The following is a 10918-nucleotide window of genomic DNA, read 5'->3' on the forward strand; positions in this document are numbered from 1 at the left end:
AGCGTCCACAGCAGCAGCAGCAGCCGCAGCAGCAGCAGCAGCAGCTCGCTGGTAAGTCGGATTAAATATTTCAAGAGTCACAGGAAGCTCTAAAGTATGTATCTGGTGTTCATCCAGACTGATGGAGTTCAGTGGAAGTCTGATGATGATGTCTTAGTTTCTCAGGATGTTTGGGGAATTAAAATATTCGCCTTGTTTATTGATGGTAATCATTTTCATATGTTGCTGAGAGATTCCCAGAAATAAATTTTCATTTGAAAGATTTTTTTGTTTAACTTTCAAAAAGCGTGACAGGATAAACCAGCTTCTCTATGTACTAATGGTAATATAGTAATATATCAGAGTGATGAAGGAGCCAATGAGAGCCGTCAAACCACACGGTGATCTACCAGACTCCCTTCACAAAGTCCTGATTTTAACAGTTGTTGCAACATGAGGAGAAATGTAACAAAGTTTGTGAACGACTCCTTTGAGAAATGTCTCAATTTAATGAGTTTTTAATTTAAGAGAAACTTTATAAACTTTGTGAGGCACCATCTCTGACTAATTCTTCATTATTTGTTCGTTTCTGTTAATTCAGCAAATGTTCTACATGAAGATATTTCTTTATTAGTGTAAAAAAAAGGTTTATTCCAGTGACGTTTGTGTGTATTTGCATATAGCAAATAAAACAAACTGAGATTATTACTACAACCCGGCCTCATATATCATTTTGTTGTTTAATGCATAATATTATGTTATGTTTATATAACTGACAGTATATTATTTTTATATTATTATATCAACGAATGTGTGAAATAATGAATAATATCATTTTCATGTATTTACAGTGTCATTAAATGCTCTTTGTTGATCCAATCCAATCCACTTTATTTATATAGCACGAGTTTAAACAAACACAAGGTTTCCAAAGTGCTGCACAAAAGGATAAAACAGAGATTAAATAAATAAATAAATAAGTACATTAAAAAATAAAATATGCATGTGCACACATAAAACAAATAAAATCACATAAAAACACATAAAAATCAACACTCTACGTGGTGTTAAAAGCCAAAGAAACGAGGTGGGTTTTAAGAAGAGTTTTAAAATGAGACAGAGAGGAGGCCTGTCTCATGTGCAGCAGCAGACCATTCCAAAGCTTTGGAGCTGCTATGGCAAACGCTCGGTCCGCTCTGAGCTTAATCCAGCTGTAGGCGCTGTCAGCTGACCTGAGAGACCGGCTGGGCGTGTAGAGGTGCAGCAGCTCAGAGAGGTACAGTGGGGCAAGGCCATTCAAGGCTTTAAAAGCAAATAAAAGAATTTAAAAATGAATCCTAAAATGGACGGGCAGCCAGTGGGGTGAAGCTAAAATAGGTGAGATGTGCTCATACTTGCTTGTGCCAGTTAAAAGACGTGCAGCAGCATTTTGTACCAGTTGAAGACGAGCAATGGAGGACCCGCTAACCCCCATATAAAGTGCATTACAGTAATCCAGCCTAGTGGTCACAGAGGCGTGGATTACTGTCTCAGATTACTGTCTCTGAAGGACTGGTTTGATTTTTGCCAGCTGCCTTAACTGGAAAAAGCTAGATTTCACCACAGCTTTAATCTGGCTGTCAAATTTAAGGTCTGAGTCCATTTTTACACCCAGATTGTTCACAATTGGCTTGTGATACTGTGCCAGAGAAAACAGATCAACTTGGGGGAGGGTCACAGAAGTGCCACCAAAGAACATGACTTCTGTCTTCTGTTCATTAGAATTCAGAACACTTAAAGACATCCAGGCTTTAATGTCATGTAAACACTCTAGCAGTGGTTTAACGGAGTAGGAATCCTCCTTTAAATCTGGCTGTCATCCGCATAGCAATGAAAAGAAATGCCATGTTTCCTGAGAATGGAGCCAAGTGGTAAAAGAGAGAGAGAAAATAAAAGAGGGCCAAGCACAGAGCCCTGTGGGACCCCACGTGAGAGAGGAGCAGTGGAGGACACAGAGTCATCAGGGCTGACAGAGAAGGTCCGATGTGACAGGTAGGACCTGAACCACTCAGTGCTGTGCCACTGATGCCCACCCACTGCTCCAAACGAGCAATCAGGATTTCATGGTCCACTGTATCAAATGCTGCAGTCAAATCTAAAAGCACAAGGACAACACGGTGAACAGAGTCAGTAGCTAAAAAGAAGTCATTAAAAACTCCTAAAAGTGCTGATTCTGTGCTGTGCAATGTTTTAAAACCAGACTGATTCATTTAAAAAGTCCATGAGCTGAGAATACACAATCTTCTCTAAGATTTTAGAGAAGAAAGGCAATTTGGAGATAGGCCTGTAATTTGCCAAAACAGCAGGATCCAGTCCAGGTTTTTTTAGTAAAGGCTGCACAGCTGCATGTTTAAGATTCACAGGGACTACTCCAGAGGACAGACTGCCGTTAATAACTGTGAGACATGATGGCCCAATAGTGGGAAAATTACAAGTTACAAGTAAAAGTACTGCTGAAGTAAAAGTACACATGTACTCTCAGCTTCATGTAGTTCAAGTCTCCGCAATTAAAAAGTACAAGATGGAATACACCTGAGTAAAAATCTTCTGGCTGATGTTTTATTTGTTAATTATTTGATCAGAACCTTTTGGATCGTTGAGGACATGTGGAGCTCGGTGCTGCTCGGTTTGTTCCTGCTGCTGCAGCTTCTGGACTTCACCCGCACGCACACGCAGGAAGTACACAGGGAGGACTACAAATATGGCCGACAGGGAGTGGAAGAGAAGCCGTTCTGCTCCTGGAAGTGCATCCTGTTCACTATTCAGTGGCCCGGAGGGTTCTGTCAGGTGAGCTTCATCATCATCATCATCATCATCATCATCATCATCATCATCATTATCATCATCATCATCATCATTTCACTCGTTTCCTAACAGCTGTTGATAAGATGGAGACATTAGTTACTGAGAGGCAATAAAGTAGAAGGTGAGGATGAAAGGAGGAAACAGGAAAGACCTTAGGAGGTAGGGAAGGAAAGGACAGCGGTAGATAGTCAAGGAAGGAAGGAGGCAAAGAAGAAGGAAAGAAGAGATTGTGAAGGATCAATTCAGGAGACGAGGAAGAATTGGAAAACCAGGAGGAAGCAACGGAAAGGAGGAAGATAAAGGAAAACAGGAGACAGTGAAGGAAATGAGGAAGTACTGTAGGGAAGGAAAGGACAACCTTGAGAGGGAGGGCTAGGGGAAGAAGAAAAGGAGAGGAGTTGAGGGAAGAAGGAGACAAGGAAGGAAGACATGTAGAGAGTCAGAGGAGAAAGGAGGAAGTAAGAAAATGAGTAAAGTAGGATATAAGGAAATGGGGGGTTATAAAGGAAAGGAGGATGCAGGGAAGGAAATGATGATATGTGGAAAGAAAACGGGGTGGTAGGGAAGGAAAGGACAACGCTGAGAGGTAAGGAAGAAAAGGAGAGGGGCCAAGAAAGAAGGAGACAAGGAAGGAAACAATGGAGAGGGTTGTTGAAGAAACGAGGAGGACAAAAAGGAAACTAAGGAAACTAAGCAAAGGAGTACAAGGAAATTAAGAGGTAGTGGGAGGCGAGGAAGAGGAGAAGCAGGAGATAAGGAGGTAGTGAAGGAAAGGAGAGTAAACTGTTGCTCTGATACAAAAGATCAGATTTGTAAGTACATTTACTTTTGAGGAAACAACGAAGGACATGAGGAGGGAGGGAAGGGAAGGTTAAGGTAAGGAAGAAAGGATGTGATAAGGATAGGAAACAAGAAGGTAAGGAAGTAAAGAATGAGGTAAACAAGGAAACGGGCAGATAGGGAAGGAAAAGAGGAAGCGGTGAAGAAGGGAAAGACAAGAGGAGGTTGGAAGTAAATAAGGAAGTAAAGAAATAAGGAGACCAGTAGAAGAGGAAAGAGGATGTAAGGAAGCAAAGAAAAGAGGGAAGGGAAGTGAGAAAGAAAAGGAATTGAGGAGGCAGCGAGGAAGGAAAGACTAGAGGGGAGGTGGTGAAGGACGGGAAGTCAGAGTCCTGCAGGGAAGTTAATCCTGCCAACATGTTAATAACAGATCCTGTCTGCCTGCCTGCCTGCCTGCCTGCCTGCCTGCCTGCCTGCCTGTCTGCCTGCCTGCCTGCCTGCCTGTCTGCCTGCCTGCCTGTCTGTCTGTCTGTCTGTCTGTCTGTCTGCCTGCCTGCCTGCCTGCCTGCCTGCCTGTCTGCCTGCCTGTCTGTCTGCCTGCCTGCCTGCCTGCCTGCCTGTCTGCCTGCCTGTCTGTCTGCCTGCCTGCCTGCCTGCCTGCCTGCCTGCCTGTCTGTCTGCCTGTCTGTCTGTCTGTCTGTCTGTCTGTCTGTCTGTCTGCCTGCCTGCCTGCCTGCCTGCCTGTCTGTCTGCCTGTCTGTCTGTCTGTCTGTCTGCCTGTCTGCCTGTCTGCCTGTCCGTCTGCCTGCCTGTCTGTCTGTCTGTCTGTCTGTCTGCCTGTCTGTCTGTCTGTCTGTCTGTCTGCCTGTCCGTCTGCCTGCCTGTCTGTCTGTCTGTCTGTCTGCCTGTCTGCCTGCCTGTCTGTCTGTCTGTCTGCCTGCCTGTCTGTCTGTCTGCCTGTCTGTCTGTCTGTCTGCCTGTCTGCCTGTCTGCCTGCCTGTCTGTCTGTCTGTCTGCCTGTCTGTCTGTCTGTCTGCCTGCCTGCCTGTCTGTCTGCCTACCTGTCTGCCTGTCTGCCTGTCTGCCTGTCTGTCTGTCTGTCTGTCTGCCTGTCTGTCTGTCTGTCTGTCTGTCTGCCTGCCTGCCTGCCTGTCTGTCTGCCTGCCTGTCTGTCTGTCTGCCTGTCTGCCTGCCTGTCTGCCTGTCTGCCTGCCTGTCTGTCTGTCTGTCTGCCTGTCCGTCTGCCTGCCTGTCTGTCTGTCTGTCTGCCTGTCTGCCTGCCTGTCTGTCTGTCTGTCTGTCTGTCTGCCTACCTGCCTGTCTGTCTGTCTGTCTGTCTGTCTGCCTGTCTGCCTGCCTGTCTGTCTGCAGTCTTTGGACAGAGAGAATCTGTGTCAGATCCCTCCGAGCATCAACAACTGGACGATCCACGGTCTGTGGTAACTATCAGCGTCGTTAACACTCCTAAATATTCCAGCTGGAAAAAAATGATTTCTGCTTCATCTCCAGTCCACCAGGTTCAGATTCTGACTATCACGTGTCGGTGTTTGTGCCCGCAGGCCTCTCAAGGCGTTCGGCTGCTGCAACTGCTGGCCGATGTTCCAGTCAGACGTCCAGGTGAGTCGGCTTCAGCTCACCTGGTTACCTGAGACATCAGGGGGAGGGTGTGAGCTGTGTTTCATCAGGCTGCCGCTGGATCACGTCAGTGTTCGTCACGTAAAGAGAGACGGCAGATCAAACTCTTTGAGATCCAGCACAGAAAATTTAGAGAAACACATTTAAATGAAACCGTACTGTATAAAAGTTCGGCTTCAGGTCGCTGCTGTGGTTTTGTTTTTTTAGCAGCTGTCTGAAGATTTGCTGACACATTTATGATCAATTTGAAAACATGGCATGAATTCAAACATCAAAGCTCGTAAAATAACCTTTGATGTTTGATACTGACCCAAAATTAAGAACTGTAAAAGAAACTCAAAGACTTCCTCTGGTTCCTGTCTGTGTGACACCTGCTGAGCCCGGTTCTCATTCGGTTCTGGACGTCTTCGTGTTGCTGTTCTGTGTGTTTCAGCCAATATATTAATCCTGTCTCCTCGGCTCAATACACAAACATTATTCCATAACGTCAAACTCTCTGACATCATCAACAGTGATTCACTTGATTTTTCCAGAGAAGTGAAGGTCTAATGAATCACAGCTCTGATGCCACGTGTGAGTGTAACAGAACTGTGTATTTAGTTTTGTTGAGAAGAAGTGACTCCACAGTTTCTTTGCTTAATGAGGGTTGCCAATTAGTGCAGTCAGCCCTGGCCTCTGATTGGCTGTAGAGTTGAAGCAGTGGAGCCTTGAGAGCACACGAGTTCCTGACCGCGCTTTGAACCGCTGTTATTTTACATTTATTGTGCTTATCATGCGCTTTTGTATGACGGAGGAAAGTTTCAGTAAACTGTAAAAACAAAGAACGTCATCCACAGAGTTTTTATTGAAGCACGGGTCAAATATATACTTGGACTCTATGGATTAAAGGGCCTCGTTAAGAAGAAAACAGCCACATTTTAAAATCGACATGATATCTGAGGCTGAGAGCTGATTGGCTGATGTCCCCCGTCTCCCAGGAGCTGGAAGCACAGCTGGATGAACTCTGGCCGTCTCTGCTGACCATTACGACCAGCTTTCACTTCTGGTAAGAAACACCACCAGTAGGGGAGACTGGGGTAAGTTGAGCCAAAGGGTAAGCTGAGCCATCTTTGTTGCTAGAAAACAGTACGAAACATCGATCATGTGACCAAATATTTAGGAGGAAGGCATCTTTCATGGAGTCTGGGACATGGGGAAAGTGCTTAGACATTTATATCCAAAAAACATTTATAACTCTTGAAAGTGAATTTAGTCTATCAGAAGTTTCATGAGAATCGTGTTTCGACCAAAATGGATCATTTTAAATGTGTTTTATCCATCAATTGTGGTCTATGAGCTACAACATGAGGTCATAAACCTGCATAAAAGTGCATCGTTTTAGCTGTGGGGACTAATAAAGTCAACATGGCTGCTCCGGGGTAAGGTGAGCCACCCAGCGGAGGAGGGAGATGGATGGATCGAGGGAGAGATGGAGAAGAGAGGATAGACAATTGTCTGTTTTATCCTGTCTGTCTGCGTCTGCTTTGCCTGAATTATGTCTGTCTGTGTTCTGTTTTGTAATTTTACATTGTACGATTTCGTTGCTTTTAGAGTCTTCTGTGTCTGTGTTGTCCATGAACCTGCGTTGGCACTACGGCTGAAATGTAGCATCTATGCTAAGTCCGGCACATTTACGCTGATGCTTAACACATCAACGTTAATTAATGTGCATTGTCCCAACTAAATAAATAAATAAATACATTTAAAAAATGAAATGAAATGACAGAGGAAGGAAGGAAGGAAAGATGATGAGAGTTTCAGTTCAGATGTGTTACTGTAACTGACCTGACTGTCAGCAACGACACCAAGAAACTATGATCCTGGACCAAGAATTCAGTTCCAGTGTTTTCTTTCCACAAACACAGCTGTTCATGTTCTCTTAAAAATAAAAATAATAAATAAAAATACACATGAATGTGAAGAAGTGACTGATATTTAGGTGGTGGTGAGGGGGGGGGGGGGGGGGGGTAGGAAGAGACATGCTATATGATGTAAACAGTTATGTTTACACTCATTCTGTTTGTTTAAAGGATGCACAACATCCTGAAATATATGCAGATATATTAGTTAGCGACCAAATTATGATTGTCTTGATGTAGAGATCCTAAATATGAAAAAGGGCTCATCTTACTTCAGTCTCCCCCCGACACTGATCCATTTAATTTCCTCCTGATAGTTCGTTACTGGAAATGACTTTGTGCTTGATGCATCTGTGTGTGTGTGTGTGTGTGTGTGTGTGTGTGTGTGTGTGTGTGTGTGTGTGTGTGTGTGTGTGTGTGTGTGTGTGTGTGTCAGGAGAGAGGAGTGGGAGAAGCACGGTGTGTGTGCAGCGTGTGTCGAGGGAATGAACTCTCCACTGAGATACTTCCAGATCTGCCTGAAACTGAGACAACAGTTTGATATCTACAAGTTAGTGAACACACACACACACACACACACACACACACACACACGCGCACACACACACACACACACACGCGCGCACACACACGTATGTAACTAAGAATGTAACCAAGTACTTATTTGAAGGTGTTATTGATCACAATCAGACGGCGTTTTTTAAATCACCTCCCAGTTTGTTGCACGAGCTAACGTTGCTAACACTAGCTGTGAAACATCAGTGCAGCACAGTATGATGGGTGCATATCTATACTGGCAACTACAGAGACCAGGGGTGCAGGATCTATATTGATTAATTATCAGCCTAGTATCAGAAAATGTATCTGCTGCTTCTGCACACAGCAGGTGGAGGTGTGCACCTTTAAAGAGGTCAGAATGTGCTTTTACTTTCCTTTAGTGTGTTTTGAAGCATTTTTGTGCAGGTAAAAGTTCTGCAGAGTGAGAAAGTCCACACTTGAAACACTGCTCCTGCACTGAATGCTCACATCACTCCTGTTTATAGATCCAGTCATCACGTTTGTGCTGTAGAAAGTAACGTGTGCTGTGTTTTCCTGCAGGTGGCTGCAGGACGCCGGCATCACTCCGTCCTGCGATCGACTCTACAAGGTGACGACACACTGAGGGTTCATTAAACTTCACCTCTCGCCTGTTTCCACCTGTTGTTCTGGTTCACTGCAGAGCTACAGACGGAGGAGGAGCTCCTGCGTTGTGTTTCGCTGTGTGAGAACGTACTTCCTGTGTTTGTGCAGGTCGCCGAGGTCGACGAGGTCCTCGCTCCACATCTGGGTGACAAACATGAGATCCAGTGTGTGACAGACAGCAAGGTCAGATCTCCTGTGTCTTTATCGATATGATACCATGTCCTCGAGCTGGGTCCAACTACTGTCATCACACCTGCCGGCCCGGCCCGGCTCGGCTCGGTTTGACCCGGCTTGGTCACCACAGCTCTTAGTTTAAGACAGGAACTGCCTGTCTTGTCTTAAACCAATGATGCTCTTGTCTCGATCACCGCTGACAAAGAGGTTCCACTAATTCAGCTACAAACATGTTGTATTTCCTATAACTCCTTCACAATAAAAGCCCCCACCCAATTATTTAGTCATTTAATAGCTTTTATTTTGAAGCAGCATCACAGGAAATGTGTGAACTGAACACGCCTCCTGTACCAGCTGACGGTGAACACGATGAAACAGTAAAACACAGCAGATGCAAACGGACGATTGCGTTTCAGATTGTTCACACTATCATGGCGTCACCTCATCGTCCCGTCACATCAGCAGAAATATTAACTTCAGGCCGATTCTTCATTTTAAAGCATGAATCACCTGAAACTGATGACATGCTGATGCTACGCTGTTTCCAGAGCCTGCTGACATTTCAAAATGTGAAGAAAAAACTCAAAAATATTCTGTTTACCGTCATAAAAATCAGAGAAATCCAGCAAATATTCGCAGCTGGGACCACTCAAGGTTCAGACCACTTACTGACAGAACAATAGTCGCGTTTTCCAACCACTTAATACATAACTGTAACCAGATGAAAACCTTCAGGTGGTCGACTTACATAAGTGTGAACTCGTCCACAAACAGCAGAGTGGTCAGATCGAACAGAGATGCTGGTGATTGCTGCGTGTCGGCCATGATTGATTATTGTTTGTGAAAGTTCGCTCCCTCCAGAAACAGCTGAGGGACCTCGATGAGCCGCTGCGTTCCCAAAACAACAGAAAAGTCCTCAGTGATCCTCAGACATGATGACTTCGGACGGCGGTTTCCTGCGTAGCTTTGAGTCGGTCGTCTGTTCCTGTAACGATGCTTTGTGGGTGGAAGTGCAGGAAATTAGTCTTTTCTCGGCGGGTGAACGATGTGGCGAGGAGGGATGACGGAGCGATGTTCCCTCCGTCAATGTAACGTACAGTTAAACGGCCATTCTGTGGAAAAGTGTGAATTGTTGAGTGTTCGTGGAAAATGTTTGTTTTGTCGGACCACACACATCTAATCAGTTCACCCTCGAGCACAATTCCCATCCTCCAAATCTGAAAGAAATTCCCTCAAGGCGTTTGAGAGTTCGCCTTCACAATCACGCGATGCACAGGAGATCTACTTCCTGTTCCAACTGAAACACGCCAGCTGTTTTTCTTTCCAATAACATGATAACATCTCAACCAGACCGAGCAACACTTCCCTCCAGGGCCGTGTTGAAACCTCGCCGACTTGAATCTAAAGTCATCGGTCCTTAACGTTGATGTTGATGTTGGTCGGGCAGTCGGTCTGCGAGTCCCTTTAAAACCTCTTCAGTTTCACCAAGAAGTCCAGAAGTGACTTCCAAAGAAATGCTGTGGCTAAAACCACCACAACTTGTTCCAGATGTCTGAACTTCCAGCCGTTCTCAGGATGTGTGACTCTGGACAGGAGGACTAGTCGTGGTGATGCGAGCAGCACAGATAATAAATACGACGGTATCCTCTCCGTGTTCGCTGCTGTGTTTCACTCTCCTCCCTCCTCTCCCTCCCTCAGGGCAGACAGGTGTGGTTTCAGGTGAAGATCCCTCTGTCTCGCAACCTGACTCTGGGCTGTGATCACCCGGGCGACGATGACGGGCCCGGCCCAGGACGGAGGTGGTCCCCGGGGCACCCCTGCCCTCCTGACGTCCCGTTCTACTACCTGCCCATCGACCACGAGCAGCCGACGCGGCCCTGCGGCTGACTGAGCCTCCGCAGCAGCTCTGAATGTGATGTTAACATTTATAGATGTGACTGAAGCGGTTAACAAAGAACACACACCTGCTCTGAACCATTCAATAAAGTTACCGATTGTTTTTCCAACTGCTGAGTCTTCCTGTGGTTCTGAGCTCAAAGCTCATTGGTTCCTAACAAAGGAAGTGTGAGAGTACTGAGAGTCAGACTAAAGGCTCAGTTATGTGCTTCTGTCTGTGACTCTGCGTTCATTTCATCTGTATTTCTGAACGTTTTCCTGAATTCTCACGCACCAACGGAGCAGCAGCAGCAGCAGCAGCAGCAGTCGTGGGAGGCAGTGCAGCCCAAAGTTCAAGCTGGACGCGACCACAAGTTTTAAACATCTGTATGACGTAACTTCACTCAGAGACAAACTGTCACATCGCATCTATTTTCCGTACGTGAAGGAGCAAAATGATCCCTGACAACAGAAACAGAGCAACAGCAGCAGGACTGAAACGATTCCTCCACTAACTTGATAACTAAAAGCCCTCAAGCTGCAGATTATCA

At 45.5% G+C, this 10918-nt stretch overlaps 1 protein-coding gene across 2 annotated transcripts; it reads left to right on the forward strand.

The window, feature by feature from the left end:
- Positions 1-10498, forward strand: rnaset2l (ribonuclease T2, like). Of its 2 annotated transcripts, none has more exons than XM_030392688.1 (9): positions 1-51; positions 2601-2805; positions 4975-5042; positions 5163-5220; positions 6216-6283; positions 7573-7686; positions 8235-8283; positions 8427-8501; positions 10191-10498. In XM_030392688.1, the coding sequence occupies exons 2-9, from the start codon at positions 2623-2625 to the stop codon at positions 10377-10379; spliced, it is 804 nt and encodes a 267-aa protein (XP_030248548.1). In that variant the 5' UTR covers positions 1-51; positions 2601-2622; the 3' UTR covers positions 10380-10498. The 2 variants fall into 2 exon arrangements, with proteins under 2 accessions (XP_030248548.1, XP_030248538.1); XM_030392678.1 differs by lacking the exon at positions 1-51 and adding an exon at positions 1868-2010.
- The last annotated feature ends 420 nt before the right edge of the window (positions 10499-10918 follow it).

Source organism: Sparus aurata, chromosome 2 (assembly GCF_900880675.1).
Source record: "Sparus aurata chromosome 2, fSpaAur1.1, whole genome shotgun sequence".
Classification (NCBI taxonomy): Eukaryota; Metazoa; Chordata; class Actinopteri; order Spariformes; family Sparidae; genus Sparus; species Sparus aurata.

Excerpts from the sequence above, each read along its gene's own strand:
- rnaset2l (XM_030392678.1), top strand. The coding sequence starts at position 1,877 with ATGGAGCCAAGTGGTAAAAGAGAGAGAGAAAATAAAAGAGGGCCAAGC. Across the intron at positions 6,284-7,572 it reads ACGACCAGCTTTCACTTCTG|GAGAGAGGAGTGGGAGAAGC; the intron begins GTAAGAAACACC and ends TGTGTGTGTCAG. Across the intron at positions 8,284-8,426 it reads CCTGCGATCGACTCTACAAG|GTCGCCGAGGTCGACGAGGT; the intron begins GTGACGACACAC and ends GTGTTTGTGCAG.